This window comes from Saccopteryx bilineata, chromosome 1, assembly GCF_036850765.1.
Source record: "Saccopteryx bilineata isolate mSacBil1 chromosome 1, mSacBil1_pri_phased_curated, whole genome shotgun sequence".
In the NCBI taxonomy this organism is placed as follows: Eukaryota; Metazoa; Chordata; class Mammalia; order Chiroptera; family Emballonuridae; genus Saccopteryx; species Saccopteryx bilineata.
The window spans coordinates 393836539-393856855 of NC_089490.1; the positions used below are offsets into that span (position 1 = coordinate 393836539).

At 51.8% G+C, this 20317-nt stretch overlaps 2 protein-coding genes across 2 annotated transcripts in view; one reads left to right on the forward strand and one right to left on the reverse strand.

Annotated features, from left to right (window-relative positions):
- The window catches only part of DTX4 (deltex E3 ubiquitin ligase 4), a 29092-nt gene extending 16826 nt beyond the window's left edge, over positions 1–12266 (forward strand). The window contains exons 5-9 of the mRNA XM_066251606.1: positions 779–840; positions 1773–1925; positions 4093–4254; positions 8305–8394; positions 10062–12266. Coding sequence (XP_066107703.1) covers positions 779–840; positions 1773–1925; positions 4093–4254; positions 8305–8394; positions 10062–10295 — 701 coding nt within the window. The 3' untranslated portion in view covers positions 10296–12266. The remainder of the gene's footprint in view (positions 1–778; positions 841–1772; positions 1926–4092; positions 4255–8304; positions 8395–10061) is intronic.
- Positions 12267–16780: 4514 nt separating this feature from the next.
- MPEG1 (macrophage expressed 1) lies at positions 16781–19351 on the reverse strand. The gene has a single exon (XM_066251607.1). The coding sequence runs from the start codon at positions 19018–19020 to the stop codon at positions 16867–16869; it is 2154 nt and encodes a 717-aa protein (XP_066107704.1). The 5' UTR covers positions 19021–19351; the 3' UTR covers positions 16781–16866.
- Positions 19352–20317: the final 966 nt, after the last annotated feature.

A 20317-nucleotide genomic window follows, 5' to 3' on the forward strand; every position in this document is an offset into this window, starting at 1 on the left:
GAAGCTCAGAGATGTTAAAAGAGTCCCCCCGAGGAGACACTGATCCTTTATTCCTTCCGTGCCTGCTTGTGAGGCCGCAGCATCTCATTCCCTGCCTTCAGGCGAGGCTGCCTCCAAGGCGTCCAGTCCCCCGAGACATTCCGGAACCACCGCACCAGTCAGGATGCTTCTCCGAACCGCAGCCTTTCCCCGCGGAGGGGCCGCCTCTGCTGGCGGTGACCGCACTGTTGACAGCCAGGGAAGGCGGCCCCGGAGCCGGGATCATAACTTCCGGGTTTCCCATGAAAATAATAGCACTTTGACGCCACACGATCGATGGAGACAGTACTTGGCACACTGTAAAATAGATGTGATAAGCCTTACCTAATGTTTTGTTGTTGTTGTTTTCAAGCCTGCAACATTATACAGGGCGCTTTAATTTCTGCTATCTGATCACATCATCTGCGCAGGTCCAGGCTCTTGGGTTGTGTGGGAGAGAAACCCACTCCGTCTTTCTCATTAAAACGTGCGTTTGTTGCAGATAGACAGGGAGATGTCAGGAGGTGATACAGGAGGTAAAGGCAGGCGGGACCACCTCCCACCTCCTCAGACCACCTCTCTGCCTCTTCTCTCCCCTGAGTCCCTTTCAAGTTCTTTACATCCTATTGCAGAATGAATCCCTCCCCTTTCTTGCTTTAGGCCTGGCTGATAAGGCTCCTCTCTGGTACGCCCAGCTGGGCCAGGCTGTGAGGTCCCTCGGCTCAGTCTCAGTGGCACACTGATCATCCTGTCTTCACAGGGAAAACCCCAGAAGAAGTGCTGAAGAAGTACCTGCAGAAAGTGCGGCACCCGCCCGATGAGGTGAGTGCCGGGGGTGCGGGGCGGGACTCGCCATCTCCCCGCCCACCGACACCCACCAGCCCTTCCTCTGCCGGAGATTCCCACAATGCCTGCGGCCCCGGGCTGCTTTCTAAGTCCTGACAGGTACAGGGCTGGTCGGAGCAGGTGCCCACCTGGGCTCCAAGGTTGGGGGTCCCCCAATGTGGCTAACCTCGCTCACCTCCCACCATCAGCAAAGAGCTGATCGACTCTAAACTTACCTGAACATGGCTGTCTGACTTGAAGAAAAACAGAATGACAAACAGTGGGAACTGACCTTAAAACGGGCTGGAGGCAGATCAGGGGTTCTCCACCGGAGGCGGCTTTGGCCAACTCTGGGGGCAGCGGGCATGTTACTGGCATGTAGACGGTGGAGGTCAGGGCTGCTGTTAAACACCCTCCAGCGCTCGATGACCGGGACAGCTCCTGCAGCAAAGAGCTACCCAGGCGCTAACGGCAACAGGGCCGAGATGCAGCAATCCAGTTGTGGGTCCGTTTCGATAGCAGTCCCTCTGGTATACTAGAATTTTAATTCCTTTACAAAAGTTCGGCTTAACCAGAGCTTATCAGTGGGTCTGTCAGCAAGTGCGTGCCTCGTTCACAGGCCCCTGAAGGACACCGAGGAAGGGTGGTGCCTTGTCACAGCCCTGAGGAAGACTGTAATTTTGTTCGCCAGACCAAGTTTACATGTGCTGACACCAGGAATTATTTCAGGAAATCTTCTGTTGTAGAAAGCAAGACAGAACTATATTAAGAGTCCCAGAGGCACGGACACCCTGGTTTGTGGGCTTGCTAGCAGAGGAGCAGTGACAGCTCCCCTGACCGCCGACCATTCGGGACCGGCATGGAGATATGCCAACCTCCCGCGCAGGGTGGCCCTGACGGCCTCTCTGCTCTGTCCCCTGCCGCCCCAGGACTGCACCATCTGTATGGAGCGCCTCACGGCCCCCTCGGGTTACAAGGGCCCACAGCCGACAGTCAAGCCTGACCTGGTGGGAAGGCTGGCCCGGTGCGGCCATATCTACCACATCTACTGCCTGGTCGCCATGTACAACAACGGCAATAAGGTGAGTGCCGGTGTGGGGCTGCCACCACCTCCCACCCAGGGCCCTGACCGAGCAAGAGCCTGGCGTCCCCATGGGAGTTGCGCCCGGGTGACGTAGGGTCATAAAGGTATCCCGGGGAATAAATTACACAAAATTACCATGTGGCAAAATCTACCTTTATCTTCCCTTTGGGTTATGTTACCCAGTCCCCCAGCCTCTGCACTAGGCACAGTGGTCAGAGAGGTATAGACGTCTGTCCCTGAGGGTATTGAAGGGAGTGGTCCATTATCATGGCCCATTGCTGGGTGAAGTGGGCTCCCTCGATGAGGGAGAAGGAGTTCTCATCACCGCACTGGGCCCATGGTGAGCGTTCATTCATACTGACATAGGTGGGCTTCCCAATCATCCTTCCTTCTCTAAGACTGGTGATTTTCAGTCACAGTTCATTTTCTGTGGACATTTTCAAAACACCCTTGCTAGCCCCTTCAAAGGCCTTGGGGCTGTTTCCAAGGTCTACCTAGTAATCCCGTAAGACCCCCCTGCCAGAGGGGGGAGGCTGGGACGTTCCTCTCGTCCGTTACTGACGTGGTGTGGTAGTCCCCGTTAGCGCTGGCCTCCGGGACTCTGGGAATGTCCTTGGAGGATAACTCTCTCCTTACAATATCCCAGCTTTTCTTATGTTCCTTCCTGCATCTGGAATAACCTTTATCTCCCACCCCCACCATGAATTCAAACTGTACTCATTTCTCCGGGTTCAGCTTGGATTGCATCAGAATCTAAAATTTCCCTCATCTCCTCCAGCCTCTTCCTCGTCCAAAGCCTTTCCTGGCTTTGGGGGTGCTGCTGTGTGCTTCTCTTGCTGTAGAAAAAAAGGAGAAGGCAAGAGAGGCAGCTGCCCCAGGAGTGAACCCTGGCTCTGCAGCTGACTGACCTGGCGAGATTTTCAACTCGGAGATTTCATTTTCCATCTGGAAGATGGAGACAAAACAATAGCTACTTTGTAGGGTGCTGTTACCATTATCGTTCAAACGGACACCTCCTTTGTATTATTAAGGCTATAATCTTTTCCTTTCATCTTTATGTAATGCCATGGTTGAATTCTCCAAAGTGCTGGGGGTCTTTGTAGTGTCTTAGGAAACGCTGCTCACTCTTCGGGGGGACATTGTGTATCCAAATCCCACACTCAGCTTCCTGACCCTGAAGTAAATGGTTGCAGTGGGACGTTACATTTTCAGAGGTGGCTTTGGGTTTAAAGGGGTTTCTCATTCGTTCCTTTTTTGATGACTGTATTGAAGAATACTCTAGTACCTCTTCATATTTATTTCCATGGTTGGTATTTTAAAAATGTTTCTTTAGACACTATCCTGTATTCTCCTTGGCATGGATACGTTGAAGCATTTCTTTAATTAATCTTCTTCACACAAAAGAGAAGAGAAGAGGGCCCAGAGGGAACGGAGTGATCAGCCCAGGTCCTGAAGCAGGCTGGGGCCACAGCAGAGAGTGGAACCCTGGCTTCCTGACCCCGGGCCTAGGGTTCCCATTCCTCAGTCACATGGAGCAACTGCCCCGAATACAAGCTGCGCCTTTAAATGAGTAGAGCTTGAACTGAAATGTCCCGAAATAGCTTTGCAGAGGATCCCCGCTTTCCGGAGGAGGCACGGGTGTCCCGGAGAGCTTTGGTCCCAGCTGTGCGACAGCATTTTTACACACGTTGCTCCCTGGGCACACACGCCTTCCTTCTTCCCATCCCCTCTCTTCTTGAGAGGCTGGGAATAGAACTCACTGTCCAGGCTCTTCTCCCTCCCGTCTCGGCCACCCCTCACCAGGCCCGGCTGTGAACAGTGACCCCACCCATCACTGCAGCCAGAGTGCCCCCCCCCCCCCGCGGCACCCCCTGCAGAGCCCCGAGGGGTGGTGCTCAGCCTGGTCGGCAGCTCAGGCACAGGGCCCGTACATGTCGCTCAGCATGGAGTGCGGGGCTGTTTGTGTCATTTACCTCCTGTTACCGTGCGGAAAGCAGAAAGGGCCCAGTACGGGGGCAGGGGAGGGCGGCTACAGGCTGTTGCTCATTTGGGTGCATTTTCTCCCTCCCCCCAGACCCTGTATCTCCGGTATCTTTTGGAATTGGGTGGGGACGTCATCACCAGAACTGCTTCCCAATCTGGTTGTTCTGCACTCTTCTCCTCAGGACGGCAGCTTACAGTGTCCAACCTGTAAGACCATTTACGGGGTGAAAACAGGCACCCAGCCTCCGGGGAAGATGGAGTACCACCTCATCCCGCACTCCCTGCCTGGCCATCCGGACTGCAAAACCATCCGGATCATCTACAGCATCCCACCGGGCATTCAGGTGAGCCCGCCCTCCACTGCGGCCTGGCCTGTCGCTGGGAAGTCCGAGACCAAGGTGCTGCCCGCTCCCCGGTTCAGAGACGGCCGTCTGGCTGTGTCCTCACATGATGGAAGGGGAGAGGGAGCTCTCTGGGTCTTTCTCATAAGACCACTAATCACATTCATGAGAACTTCACTCTCCTAATCTAATCACTTACCAAAGACCCCCCACCTCCTAATACCGTTGTGTGGGAGATTAGGTTTCAACATATCAGTTTTGAGGGGACACAGACTTTTAGTCTATAGCATTCTATACCTGCCCTCCCAAAAGCCATGTCCTTCTTGAATACATTTAATCCATCCCAACAAACCCAGAAGACCTAACTCATTCCAGCATCAACTTTGAAGTGTAAGTCCAAAGTCTCCTCTAAGCATCACCTCGGTCAGAGACAGGTGAGACTCAAGGTACGATTGATTCGTCCTGAAGCGAATTCTCGTCCAGCTGTGAACTTGTGAAGAAACCAAACAAGTCGGGTGGCAGAGCCTCACCCAGACACTGAATCTGCCAGCACCTTGATCTTGGACTCCCCAGCCTCCAGAGCTGTGAGAAATGAATTTCTGTTGTTTAAAAGCCAACCCGGTTTGTGGCATTTTGTTACAGGGGCCCAGGCTGCCAACAACAATGTTATGCCCTGAAAAGTCTCCTTCCCACACTCGCCCCCGCCTATCCACCCAGCCTCCCCTCCCCCACTGTCCACCATTGTTCTTTACTTCTTTTGTCTCTTTCCCAGATTCTTTGTGCCCACGCAACAAAGGCCGCAGCCACTCCTCCCATCTTTACACAAAGTGTGACATATTAGACATATTGTTCTGCATGCACTCTGCATTTTTCAATTAACAATATAGCCTGTATATCTTTCCATGTCCGCCTGGAGAGAGCTTCCTCATTTTCTTTCTTAGCTCTGCGTAATAATCCATTGTATAAAGCTACCGTAATTCATATTCAGCTGTCTCCCACTTGATGGGCACATGGATTGCGTCCAATCTTTTGCTACAACAAATAATGCTGTAATGAATAACCTTGTATGCATGTGAGTGTGCCTGTAGAATAATTTTCTAGAAGTGGAATTTCCTTGTCAAATGGTATTAGCATTTGTAATTTGATAGCTATTCCTTGGCTCTGATTTTTGCGAGCATTTTCTTTCCTCTTTTGATTCTTTGAAAGACAGTCCTAAAGAACAAATTGAATTTAACTGGCACCAAATACGGACGCCTTCCTTCATCACACATCAAAACGTTTTCTAAATGCTCTCGGGTGCTTACTGGATTCATTTCTTTAGTAAATATTTATCAGTTCACCCTCTCTTTCCCTCTCCTCCTTTCCCTTAGCATTTTCTTTTCTTTCATTTAGCAAACGTTTGCATGTGGATTGTGGACCTGGCATGTTTGATACTAAGAGACACAATGGTGAGCAAGACGGACACAGTCCTTGCTCCCCTGCAGTCCCTATTCTAGTAGGAGAAAGGAGACAATAAAGTAAACAGATAGATAAACAAGGGACTTCCAAATAGTGATAAGTGACATGGAAGAAATAAGATGGGGAGATGGGATAGCCTGTTGTGAATTGAATAAAAAAACATGGTTCCTTCTTCAAGAGACTTACCTACTTGTCAGCGAGAAAAGTAACCGTAACACCACTAAGCCCCAGAGCAAGAACATGCTGGGGGCAGCTTCCGTTCCTGGTTGGTCCTCACGAGCTGGGGACTTTGACCACCCACTTGACCTTCCTGAGTCAGTTCCCTGAGCTGTGCATCCAGGGACCTAATATGCAAAGGTTTTGTGAGGTTGGGACCTGGCGTCCGTGTGTGCATATTGTGGCATTGGACACAGCAGCCCGAGGCTCACCGCCTGGTCACCATCCTCACTGAGGTAGGAGGAGGGCTTGTGTCTGGCTGACCGGGAGGGGGAGGCGTTCTTGTGCAGGGCAGTTCAGTTGCCAGGGGTCTGGAAAGAGATGAAGACACAGGGAAGAGAGATTTCAGTAAGAGGAGACAGCAGAGTCGCAGAGGAGAAGGTGGGGGTGTTGAAGGGAAGTGTCTCATTCGGGGCCTTCCCCGGTTAAGGTCATGATTTCATTGCTCTTTCTCAGCTCGTGGAAGCTGGAGCCTCTGTAAGAAGCCGAGACCTTTAAGCTCGGCCTTCACTGCAGAGAACAGTCCCCTCCCCCGGGAGACACTCTGAGGCTGAGTCGTGACTGCTTCACTTAGCAGTGCGCCAGGAGCACGCAGCCTTTCTGGGTCAGCGCCAGGCGGCCGTCTGTGCCACCAGCACAAACGGGGAAGGTCCCAAGCAGGAGAGGGGCAGGCAGAGATGTGGTGGGAACAGGCCCTTCACTAAGACAACCTGGCTTAGACACAGCTGTGGCCATGGGCATGTCGTGAATGTGGCGTGATTTCATGTGAATATGAAATTCGGGACATTCTGGCCTGCATCTCCGGGAAGACACTGCTGCGCTTCTGGCTGGGCAGGAGCATTCCCGTCCCTGTGACCCCGCTACAGTTACATGCCATTCTGTCTACAAAGTCACAGGTGATCTTGAACCACGCTATTGAAAAAAATGAATTAATCCCAGAATTGTTTTTTCTTCTTTTCCAAGTGAGAGGAGGGAGATAGAGAGACAGACTCCCACATGCACCCCAAGCAGTGATCTACCCAGCAACCCCTGTCTAGGGCCAATGCTCTGCCCATCTGGGGCCCATGCTTCTAACCAAGCTATTTTTAGTGCCTGAGACAGAGGCCACAGCATCAGAGATGGTGTCCTTGAACCAACTGAACCATGGCTGCAGGAGGGAAAGAGAGAAAGAAAGAGGTGGAGGGGAGGGGTAGAGAAGCAGATAGTCACTTCTCCTGAGTGCCCTGACCAGGAGTCAACCTGGGACATCCACACTACGTACCAATGCTCTACCACTGAGCCAACCAGCCAGAGCCCCAAAATTTTAAATCATCTGGAATCATTGTCCATAATTAAAGGAAAAATTTGGTTTTTTGCAGTTTTGTCTTTCTTCCCTATGTTCACTCGTTCATTCATTTATTCAGCCAGGACGCATTTCCCAATCATCTGTGCGGGGGCGGGGGCTGATGCCAGGACGGGCATGGAGCCTTAACGTTGTATTCTGTTCATCAAGAAGGGATTTTAAAACAGGTTTTACAGGTGCTGAGATGGTCACTGATACTCAGAAACGATAGACAAACTTTTGTACATAGGGGGAAAAAAAATGTCACCCGGCAAAAATCCGTCACTTTTCAGGAATTTCTCAAAGGGATATGTGGACCCATTCTGGACCCTGCCTGGGAAGCCTGGTTTCTGGCTAAATTCTGCTTCCATTTCTTTCCCACCCACTGGCCTGAGACTGCTTAATAGTGGCGACAACAGTTGAAATGTTCGATTTCTAGTCGTGAATTTCCCAAGCTGTACTGTTAAACAAGAAAACCCTGAGGACAGAGGAGAACATCCACACGACTCATTCAGAGAGCTCTAAGCACGGGGCCCCGGCTCCGGGCTCAGAGGGCCTGGCTTACTCCGAGTGGTGTGCAGGGCAGAGGCCCGGAGTGTGCCTCAGAAACCCCGAGCTCACGCTTGGACGAGGCCATTAACACTGTGGACGCCGTTTCACCTCCGAGGGCTGCGGTATTCCCCTTTCGTCAAACAGACCTTGGGCAGAGTGGATGATGGTGGTGACGCTAACATTCACTCAGCTATTAGTGTGCAAGCGGGCGCCACGCGCACTTAGCATTCATGACAGACGCCCGAGATGAGAATTCTACATCCGTCCTGTTGAGTGGGTGGAAAGCCAAGGCCCCAAGAGGGGGCTCCGGCTGACCCAGCTGGGAGGCTGCTGCTCGGATCCCAGACCAGGCCTGCGGGCTCCCCTCCTGCTGCATTTGGGGTCTGTTCCCTGGTTAGACTCTGCGGCCATCCGTATTGTCTTCGTTATTTCCTTTCGTCAGAGCCTGCATCCCCTCAACAGAGCCGTGTTGAAAAACGCCCTTTGTTCTCTTTCTTTGCTTTCAGGGGCCAGAACACCCGAATCCTGGGAAGAGTTTCAGCGCCCGTGGCTTCCCGCGACACTGTTACCTTCCAGACAGCGAGAAAGGGAGAAAAGTAAGAGCAGGGGTGTCAGGTTACTAACTCCTGTGTTAGGGACCCAAGTTTCACTTCCTATGCTGCAAAGAGGGAAAGAGAACTGGGTCTCTCTCAGCTCCAGGTGCATGTGGTAACAAGGTCGTGGCTGAGTCAACCACAGGGAAGGGTGGCTATGATTAGGAGGTCGTGGCTGAGTCAACCACAGGGAAGGGTGGCTATGATTAGGATTTTGGGGTTTTTTTGTATGATGGTGGCCAGGGTTTGGCTTTTCCCTCTCCTGGAAATGCCTGGCACCATTTCCTCTGTTTAGAACCCTTCCCTTAGGACTTTGCTGCTTAAGAGCTGGTCCTGGTAGCGACTCCAGTGGCAGTGTCTATAACAGGGGTCCCCAAACTTTTTACACAGGGGGCCAGTTCACTGTCCCTCAGACCGTTGGAAGGCCGGACTAGAAAAAAAAAAAAACTATGAACAAATCCCTATGCACACTGCACATATCTTATTTTAAAGTAAAAAAACAAAACGGGAACAAATACAATATTTAAAATAAAGAATAAGTAAATTTAAATCAACAAACTGACCAGTATTTCAATGGGAACTATGTTCCTCTCACTGACCATCAGTGAAAGAGGTGCCCCTTCCGGACGTGCGGCGGAGGCCGGATAAATGGCCTCAGGGGGCCGCATGCAGCCAGCGAGCCATAGTTTGGGGACCCCTGGTCTATAAGCTTGATAGAAATTCAGAACCTTAGGACCTACTTCATTTTGACAAGACCCCAGGTGGCCCGGGAGCGCAGCCAAGCCTGAGAAGCACTGCTTGGAGGCGGGTGAGAGCCCGAGTTGTAACGTCTGCTGCTATCCTCACAGCTGTTGTGATTCCCTACCTCCGGCCCGTACCATGTTTACGGTCACTTGGTTTTGAACCCAATGCCTTTTTTCAGGTGCCTTCTTCACGCAGGACAGGGCTTTAGGCATTTGCCTTGCTCAACAACAAAGATTTATTTTTAAAATTTTAGCTGAATCAGAACATTCCACAAGCCCTAACACCTCTCTGGGCCTCACCTGTAAAATAGAGACTATAATAGCCCCTGCCAGGCCTCACTCAGAGTGAGGTTGTGAGGGCCAGATGAACAAATACATATGAAACGGCCTTGCAGAAGTCAAAGCGCTTCAATCGTGTCGTTGGAGAGATATTCCCCAACTTTAGCTGTGGGTAAATTACGAGCACATTCCGGTGGCAGTGGTGTTGGCGGACTTCAGAAGATCTCAGATGAGAAGGGCCTCGAACTCCTAGGTCCTAACCTTTAAAGTGTAGTTATGATGTTGCAGCTAACATCTGTGGAATAGTGTGTTCCGGGCACTACTGTTAAAATACTTTTCACGTAGCACCTGCTAAACGGCTCACAGCCTTTAGAAGCAGATCATATCAGTGCCATTTTATAAATCAGGAAATTAAGTCTCAGCGAGGTGATCTACCTTGTCCAAGGTCACACAGTTGGGCAGTGAAAGAGCCAGGACTTACCTGCAGGTGCCTGGCTCCACATCCCAAGTTTCCCTTCCCTGTGCCCCTGAAGGCGTCCTGATGCAGGAAGGGGAGGGCCCTTGGCTGGACTCTCTGCCATCCCCAGGATCGCCTCTGGCCCACACTGAATGTCTGACTGTGGTCTCCTCCTGCCTTTCCTCGGGTAGGTTCTGAAGCTGCTGCTGGTGGCCTGGGATCGCCGCCTCATTTTTGCCATCGGTACCTCCAGCACGACGGGTGAGTCGGACACCGTCATCTGGAACGAGGTCCACCACAAGACAGAGTTTGGCTCCAATCTCACCGGCCACGGCTACCCAGATGCCAATTACCTGGATAATGTGCTGGCTGAGCTGGCTGCCCAGGGCATTTCTGAGGACAGCACTGCCCAGGAGAAGGACTGAGCTGGAAGGGGCTTTGAGGAAAGGAGTTGTGGGGGCCACAGGTCAGGAATTGGAGAGAGTCCAGGTAGAGGTTGGTACCATGCCCTCCCAACTCCCTTATCTCTTCTCCTGTCCTGTGTCCTTTCCCATACCTCCCAGCCACAAGGGGGAGCCAGATTGAATAAGGGGACATCATTCATAAACCTCATCCATCACAAAAGAGACATGGGATGAGGGCCATCCCTGCTCTGTTCCCATGGAGTTTTTGGTGCTGGGTAGGCAAGGACACCGCCCCTCACCCCCTTAAGTGGGGGCACGGTCAGCACACTTAGGATACGGACGGTGCCTGAGCACTCCATATCCTGGCCTTGTGAAGCCTGAGGTTCATTGCCTCAGCTGGCTTCTTGCTGCTTCCACTTCTAAAAGTGGAATTTTCGCTTTTCCTTCCTCCCCTGGAGGCGAGGAGCTCTCACTGTGCAAGGTTGGGGGACACAGGGGTGAACCGCTAAACCGCTGTGACATCAAAAATCAATGCCTTGGTAGAGAGCGAGGAAGCACTTCTTGCCAAGAGGGTCAGGGAGGCAAAGGCCTCTGGGAGCACACTCAGCTCTCAGAAGAGCCCTCAGCTTCTCTGGGCCCTCCTTCCTCCTCACACCACTGACCTGTCCAAAGAGGCATCTGCTTCTCTCATGCAGATGGATGGGCTCTGGGATTCCTCTGGGTGGCACCCCAAGATGTTTCCGGCCACTCTCTGATCAGACCAGAGCTTGTATCCCATTTAGCATCTGAACTGTGCTCAGGGAGAGCAGCCCATAGCCTTGTTCCCAACTCATCCCAGACCAGCTCAAAAGGTTCCATGAGTTTCATCAGGTCACTGTAAGTAGGGCCTGTGCTGGGCTCTGTGCCATCTGCGTGCGTGCGTGTGTGTGTGCGCGTGTGTGTGCGTGTGTGTGCGCGTGTGCGCGTGTGTGCGCATGTGTGTGCGTGCGTGTGTGCGTGTGCGTGCGTGTGTGCGCGTGTGCGCGCGTGTGCGCATGTGTGTGCGCGCGTGTGTGCGTGTGTGTGCGTGTGTGCGCGCGCACGTGTGCACACCACTGGGCCAAGTTGGCGGAGAGTCCCATCACGTCCTCACAGTTTGTTCTGCAAGATGTCCAGCCCCAGTTCTGATGGGGACCAGCCAGCCAGACTGTGACCCCTTCACTTCTCTCACCCTGTGCCAACTCATCCCACTGTAAACGTGGGCCCTGCTGGAGTGTCAGAACTGTGTGGGGAGATGTGTGACGTGAGGGCTGGGCTGACTCCTTCTGCTAGCTCTTCTGCGATTGGATCTGACCCAGTCTCCATCCAGCCTTGTTTCTCTGAGGGCTTCAATCCGTGTCCATGCAGATTTGTTCCCTGGAGCCCAGGGGTGGTGCTGGGTCCTTCGTCTCCCTCGTCTATTACAGGCTTAGAACCGTCTTACGGTCTAGTCCAACCTGCGTCTGGGTTGTGCTCCAAGGCCCTGCTGACGTCCTCCCCAACATTCCTCTTGCCTTTGGCTCCTGTTAAGGAATGAACTAGGGGTCATGGGGGTCACGGAGGGGAGAAGGGGGATCATGAAGGGAAACCCAATTCCCCCTCTGAAAGTGGGTTCTTTGAACTATATGTTTGGGGGAAGTTCCTCTGGATACTAATTTGAATTTATATACCTCATGTTTTGGGGGTTTGACGTATATATATGCATATATATTTCATAATATTGGGAAGGTTTTGATGCTAGAAAAATCAAAACTAAAGAACCTTCAAAAATGGTACTTAAATTAGAACCAGAAACCAGGCTTTCCTGAGAGTCGGCTTTGGCGCTGTTTGCTGTTAAGCCTGCAGCTGTTTTGATGTTTGTGTGACCAGTGGATTTACCTGAGTATCACCCAGTTCCTGGGGACATGCTGGTGCTGTGCCTTTACGCATTTTCCAAATGGCTGAAAGGACATTAACCGGCTCCAGAAGAGGGAGCTCTGACAGGAAAAATTGCGTCCGCCATCTTGGTTCCAGTCTCTCCCATCAGCCGGCAGCCATTTATCTCACCAGCAAACCAGGAGGCCGGTCCTGAGTTGACCACACCACAGAGCAATGTCCTGTTGTTCGGGAAAGCAACATCCGAACTCAACAGAAGAGACATCCCTGCAGTGTTTAATGCCACGCCCACACCCTAGCCAGGCTACCACACCCCAGAATTCCCTCGAGACCTCATCGTAGGCCACTGCCATCTCCGCCTGTGGCACCCTTGCCCAGTATTTGCTGGGCTTGTCACCCACAGCGATGAGGAGTTAGACAGAGGGTCCGTGGGGAGAAGCACAACTGTGCAGTGGAGGCGGGGAAGAAATAAGGCATGCTTTGACAACTGGCAATGGGAAGTGGGGAGAAATGGGCTTCCTGCATCAGGCAGAGGACGGTGTGGGTGGGAAAGGGGACCCAGAGAGTGTACCAGGCAGGCTGTATGCCAGGGGCAATACCACTTTAAGAGTAAGTCTTCATACCTTCGAGCTTTCCCCCCACCACCCGGGGTGCTGACTGTGTCTGTGCCCCATTTCTTTTCCTCTCTGAGGATGCTCAGTAGGGGCTACCTCATTCTCATCTTTTTGTGGGACATTCTGGGCCTAAGGAATCGTAAATTTTCCTTCTAACACTGTGCCAAGCAAGGCGGGTGGCATTCCTTTGCCCTTTCTCTTGAGCCAACTTGGAAAGGTACAGCCCTGGGTTCAGTGAGAACCCTGCCAGGAATGGCCCTGCGCGTCCACCACTCTGACACGGGAGTTTCCCCACCGGAGCCCTGCTGAGCCCCCTGGCCCATGCAGGCACTCCCACGCCTTTCCTCTCCTCGTCCTCACACCAGCAGCCCGCTTCCTCCCTTCCTGAGTCTCCGGGGGTGACACACCCTGCCAGATGCTCATCCCTTAAAGATTAATTGTGTATATGTGATTGTGTGTGTCTTCATGTTTTCATCACTTTCCTCTGTGGTTTTAGACTTGGTCAAAAGTACTCGTCTTGGTATTGCACTGTTGTGTGCATGAGAAGATTGGGAGGAGGCCCCATGTGGTACATGAAAGGGCCCTGTCCCCTTTCCTTGTCTGTGATCACTGGCATTTGAGTGGGGGTGGGTTTCTGGGAGAGGGCAGGTGAATGTCCTCCTGTAAATCTTTGTGACTGGTGTGTTTTGAAGTTGTCGGTATTGCTCTGTGAGGGGACATCGCCACCTGGTGCTCATGAGGTGTATGTGCAGAATAATAAATGGCAAGTGAACAACCACAAATCCTTGTCGACCTTCTGCTTTCTGTAGCTCAGGGCACCTATCCACGAACGAGTTGGGGTACTTCCCTGAACCTAGAAGCAACTACAGTCCCTTCCAGTGAGTGGGGTGGGAGGGCGTCCCTTTCCTCTATTTGCTTTTCACATCTTTTCCACCCACACATTTGACCAAAAGACCTGGCTTGACTTTTGGTTCCTCTAAAGAAAACAGACCACATGACAGGGGAAACAAGTAAATGAACCTGTGGGGAAAAGATCTTAAAAACCATGAATGTCCACTTCTTTTAAAGTTCCCTTTGCCTGGCCGCACTAAAGTGTGTGTTTCAATAGTTCACAAACTGTTCTTTTCTCAAGTAAATGTTTAGTATCAATCATCCTGATGTGAATGAGGACACAAAAAATAAAATGCAAGTGGAAAGCAACCTTTGTTCCCCAACTGTGTCTCCAATTCTGAGAGTCCACGGACTATGCTTTTCTCGACAGCTGGACTGGCCTTCCCACAGACCCAGCCTGAGCTCACCAGCCAGGAGAGCAGGGCTGGGAGCCCTCCCTGGGGGGCTCCGACCCTGGGCAAGAACTTGAGGAAAGTATAATACACCATGAAGTCCCCTATTCCCGTTTCCTCCAGGTGAACAGTTGGACAGTGATCCTTAAGTACATATTTTAATGCATATTCATGTGCAGTGTTGTTAGCCAAAATACAAGTTGGTGAGGTTTTTCATGTCCACGGGTAGCCAGTGCATTAAAAACCTGGAAGCCTACTGCTCTGCTCTCACTCTGACTCAGTAATATTCTAAGAATTCATGGGAAAGTCCGTATTTGCAGAACGGTGGTTAGCTCAGCTGAAACTTACCCCACAAAACACCCCGAGGTTTAGAGGAACATTTTCATGCCTAAGAGGCAGGGTTAAGTGAAGGGGGTGGTAGAAACTGGTGTCCCCAGCTGAGCAGTCGGGAAAGTGGGGCTCCACCTCCTTCATTCCCTTCTCCTCCTCACAGAGGGAGGAGAGGGAAGCCCCTCCTTCCAGCTGTCCCACAGGCTGGGACACTCCCAGCTCCTCAGAAGGAGGACCTATTGTGAACCTAAACTCTTGATTGTGAATGTGAACCAGGGAAAGACAAATTATCCCTCAGAGAACATCACTCACTAATGACAATTGATTTGGTGAGAAATATATAACTTTTTTAAATGTTTAGGGAAGGGCCCTGGCTGGTTGGCTCAGTGGTAAAGTGTCAGCCTAGCGTGTGAAAGTCCAGGGTTCAATTCCTGGTCAGGGCACACAGGAGAAGCGCCCATCTGCTTCTCCACCCCTCCCCCTCTCCTTCCTCTCTATCTCTCTCTTCCCCTCCCGCAGCCAAGGCTCCATTGGAGCAAAGTTGACCCAGGTGCCAAGGATGGCTCCACTGCTTCCACCTCAGGCACTAGAATGACTCCGGTTGCAACAGAGCAACACCCTAAATGGACAGAACATTGCCCCCCTAGTGGACTTGCTGGGTGGATCCTTGTCGGATGCAAGCGGAAGTCTGTCTCTCTGCCTCCCCGCTTCTTGCTTCAGAAAAACAAATAAATAAACAAACAAACAAATAAATAAATGTTTAAGAAGGACATTCATAGGTTTACCCTGATTATTACAATTAGGCGAGATTGGTTTTTTGTGTTTTTTGTTTAAGGAGATAGTGAGGCAGACTCCCACAAGTGCCCTGACTAGGATCCACCCAGCAACCCTGTCTAGGGCCAATGCTCGAGTATTGAGCTATTTTTAAAGCCTGGGTCTGGAGCGTTCTAATGGATCTATCCTCAGCACCTAGAACCACACTTGAACCAATCGAGCCACTAGCTGTGGGAGGGCAAGAGAGTGAGAAATGGGAGAAAGGGAGAAAAACAGTTGGTTGCTTCTCCTGTGTGCCCTGACAGGAAATCCAACCAGGGATGTCCATATGCTGGGCTGATGTTCTAACCACTGAGCAACCGGCCAGGGCTAGTGATTGATATTAAAACTGGGTGAAACTTCAAGTGCTGGGTGACAGTCATGCATCCTGTCAGGTGCCCCTGCCAAGTCAACCAGGAGCTGAAAGCAATATGTCACAAAAGGTGTTGGATGTGTTTTTTGTTTCATTTGAAAGCATGCATTTGATCACGCGAGCCCCCTTTCTGCTGGAAAAATTAAGGTAGGGTACATAGGTGGTGTCTGTTCTGTTTGGGTTTCCAGGAGGATGTAAAACTGAAGTGTAGGCTTACATTGTCTTGCTTTATTCCTTGGCTCCCATCCCCAGAAAAATGCAGACTTCCTGTTAGAATATGCTGTGCGTGGGGTGGGGGGGGGGTGTGTGTGACAGGAGTCAGGAAGGGGAAGGGCCCCTCATGGGAGAGGAAGGGGTTGCACTTCGGTAACACAGACCAGGAAACTATAATACGTGATTTACCCAAACCTGTGCTCTTTTCTTTGCCCCGTTCATGACGAGCTAAGAGAAGGAATCCAGGGAGGTAGTTGTGGATAAGAATTCCAATTTCCCCTCAGCACCAGGCTCTTTTCCAGTTATTATCCTTGTTTCACCTACTCTTTTTCTACAAAGTGTGCATCCCCCTTGCCATCCTAATAGAGGTTTATAAGTTAAAATATTTTTCTGAGGACTGTGAACTAGTCCAAAGACCAAGGGTGGTCTGGTCTAAGGAAGTCTAAAACTGTGGGGAAGTTGGAAAACCTGGGTTTGGCTTAAGCAACATTTTCCTGTTCGGATGGTGTTGAAATGACTCAGAAGAGATGACACGGAACCCCCAAAGCTGAACAGCTGTGGCCAAACGGGGCTCTGTGTCTTCTGGGGGCTCCGTCAGCCTCCGGGAACGGAGGCAGCTTTTATAAAACAAAATAGTTGGAGGGTAACCAACTTAAAGGCAGATTTCTTTTTTTCTTCATTATTTTCAAGGCAGAAATTCTTATAGCTCATAAATTGGAAACCACAGCCAACCTCAGATTAAATGCATCATGTCCAAATTCAAGTGTCAACATTTCTTTCGCCTCTCTTTTTACCCTTATGCATTCAGGTGAAAATAATGAACGGTGCACGCAGGAAAAAGAAAGCCACTTTATGTTTTAATACGTAGGATGACTTTTGCTTAAAAAGTCACACAACTTCTCCCCAGCCCCCACCCCAAACTCATCTATGTAACTCTATTAATTTCCTGGCCCAAAGAACTAAAGAAGTCACAAAGTTATACCTGTGTTCGGTTGCATTTGCCACTTTAATAGAAAGAAGGAAACACAGGCTGGATGCTCTGCCCGGAAATGAAAGAGTTTCCCGGGAGAGATTTAGGCTGAGCACTGCTCCTGCTCTTGGTCAGGGGGGTCTCTGGTCTCCACTGTGCCGGGAGCCAGACTCTGCCTCTCGCCCTCCATTTTCTGGTATCCGCTCCTCTTGTACCTCCGGGTGCGATAGATGACCAGGGCGATGAGCACTGCCAGCACAGTGGTGACCCCCACCGTGACCCCGGCAGCTTCTCCCCCCGACAGACCGCTGCGGTTCCCACGGATGACCTTCATGGTCCTGCGCAGCTCCAGCGGCTCGCCCAGCCTCCACTGGTTGGTCTGGAAGTCTTTGATCCAGGAACTTGAAGTCTCCGTATTAGTCACTATGACAGTGTTGGTGGCAGCCTGACTCATGAGGGGTGGCCGGGTATAAGGCGGGAGCCTGGCAGGGGGCAGAGACCCCCCTGTAAAGAGCCCTGACTTGACACAGTAGGACACTTGGCACCCGTCACTGATGACGGCTAGGTGTTGGCTGAAGCCCCCGGGACATTTTTTCAGGGCAGGTGCCCCTAAGTCTCTGGATATGGCAGAATCCACCAAGGGGTTCCCAACTGCACAGCTAAAGAACCCACCGAAGGGGACCGAAAACCTATATCCCAACTCATAGTCCTGAGAGGCACATACCTTGAGGCTTTCAAAGAGTCGTAACTGGAAATAGCCCGCGGGGCACGACTGTGCATTTGTCAGAGGGTTAATGCTTTTACCACTGAACAGGCCCCCGAAGAGCAGTCCTGAGTTTTCTGGTACTTGGTCACTGGCCACACACCAAAAAGCCTTAAATTCAGCCTTTGCCACTCGGAACACATCTTCACACACCGTCTTGCAGAAGACAAAGAGGGTGCACTTCCTTGCACACTCCAGGCCATTGTAACCTTCCTCGTGGGTCTGGGTGAGCAGGTGGATGGGGGAGTAGCCAGAGGGGCAGGAGAAATCGCCAGTGAGAGGATTCTTCTGCTCCAAGTGTTGGCAGACGAGGACAGCCTCGCTCCCTGACAGCTGGGTGCACTCCTGATAAACCCCACCAAAGGTGAAGTTGGTCATTTTCCCCTCGCAAGAGCCGTCGTCGGTGTTGGCCTGAAAGTTGAAGTTGGGCGAGTTGAGATCCGTGCATCCGGGGTAGGTGTTGAAGGCATAGTAGCGTCTCACAGCAGCTTCCACCGTCTTGGACAACTTCTTCACCAACGGCCCCGGCAAGTCGGGCAGCATGTCAGGGTTGATGAAGAAGTGCAGGGGCAGGCCAGCGCGGTCTATGGCCACCAGGTGGTTGCCGATGCCCTGCTGCCAGGTCTGGAGCGTGATGCCTGGGTAAAAAGGAACCCCGCCCATGCTTTGCACCCTGGAGTTGGTCCGGTTTGAGAGGTAGGCCTTGGCGAAGGCATTCTGGGAGGTGTAGTTCTCCTCCAACTTGAAGTTCACGATGTTGAGGAAGGCAGCTCCGGCAGAGGCGGTCACGGCGCTGCGGCTGCTCTGGCTGTCCTGGAGGAAGGAGGACCGGATGTGGTCCTCCTGGATGAGGACAGCCCCCGCGTCCACGCTGGTGATGACATGGGTGCCGTAGTTGAGGACCAGGAGCTCGGCCAAGTAGGTGGCCATCCGTGTCTGGTTGTTCTCCAGACGGTCAGAGATGTCCAGGAGCAACTTCCTAAACCCCAAGTTTAGTTCTGAGACGGGGTTGATTTTGACTGTGTAGATCAAGTTTCTAACCTGAACCTGAGTGGTCACAGCCTGGTCCTTCACTTGAAGGGTCTTCATCCTCTGGAACTCCGCGGAGAACTTGCCATTGACTTTGGAGAAAAGGGAGAGCTCCGTGTTGATGGAGAAGGAGGTGCTGCTCTGGTAGTTCGCCCAGGACTCCAGGATCTCCGAGTTCATCTCCAGGTTGCTCTGTTTCTGGGGGATGGTGAAGATTTCATCGGGAAGGATGTACTGCCCGTCCTCCGTGGTCCTGCAGTTGCTGTAAGTCAAGTCCATCACCCGCCCCATGTCCACATTCCGCAGATTATCCCAGCCCCCTCCAGGCAAGACTTCCAGAACAGGGAGTTTCAAGGCATCCTTGCACTTCTGAAACCCAGCCTCGTGTGTCTCTCCCAGAGGCCTGTCCACTTTAGCCCAGGCCGCCACTGCCCAGAGGAGGAGCGAAACCCCTAAGCGGCTCATGGTTCAGACAGCCCCGGCCACAACCCAGCCCTACACAGCAGCCAGCGAGCTCAGTGCAAACTGAACCGACGGCAAAGAAAGCAGTTGCTGAAACAATAAAAAAAAAATCAACAGTTCTCCTAAAGCCACCAGTTCCTCTTTAGGCGAGTCTAACTGCAAAGTAGGGAAACGAGAGTCTACTGGAACACCGTGGTTCATTGGGACTTTGCAGCAATCTCGGTGTGCTAGATATCCCGAACAGTGCACTGTCTTACCTGCCTCCTGCTGCCCCTTGCTGGGCTCGCTGCCACAGCAGGGCACTCAGAAGACGTGCCACCACCTGCCTTACGGTTTCCTCCACACGCACGGTCTGCATTGGTTTTGCTTTCTATTCACTCTCTTGACGTAGTAAATATTTCCTGGTTGTTCCTTCTGGAAGGCCAATACTAGCTTCTTCACACTGTAAATGCAGAGGTGAATGGCGGCATCACTCTGGCTGAGACAGCCTGCCTCCACCGTTCCTAGGCTAGAGGTGGGTCCAGGCCAAGGCCCGGGTTTCCTGTTCACATGAGGGTGAAGGCTGTCCCACAGAAGAAAGGAGTGAAAATCTTGGCCACAAGTTCTGTAGAGTTTCCTGGTGCTAAGCCTGAATAGTCCCAGCTTTGGGAATCATGTTATCTTGGGGGGGCGGGGGGGCATTGAAGGGATCCAAAGAGGATTCCACTTGCTATACACTGGGAACTCCAGTCCATATTGTCCTCAGCATTCAAAGTGAAGGTGATGGGTTCCCATACTGTATTTGTTTCTTTTCAGACAGAAATGTTGGAACAAAGAGAAAATCCACACTAGAATCTAGAGTTTGATTTAGCAAAAGAAAACAGTGGCCAAAGAATATATGTGTATACATACTTACACAGTGTGTGTGTGTGTGTGTGTGTGTAGCTGGCAATAACCTGGTACCTGCTGTTATAACTGTCATTCCACTGTCAAGAGCAGTGTAATCAGTATAGGTGCACAATAAAGAATGTGGCTCTTGGCCCTGGCCGGTTGGCTCAGTGGTAGAGCGTCGGCCTGGCGTGCGGAAGTCCCGGGTTCGATTCCCAGCCAGGGCACATAGGAGAGGTGCCCATTTGCTTCTCCACCCCTCTCCCTCTCCTTTCTCTCTGTCTCTCTCTTCCCCTCCCGCAGCCGAGGCTCCATTGGAGCAAAAAATGGCCTGGGCACTGGGGATGGCTCCTTGGCCTCTGCCCCAGGCGCTAGAGTGGCTCTGGTCATGACAGAGCGATGCCCTGGGTGGGCAGAGCATCGCCCCCTGGTG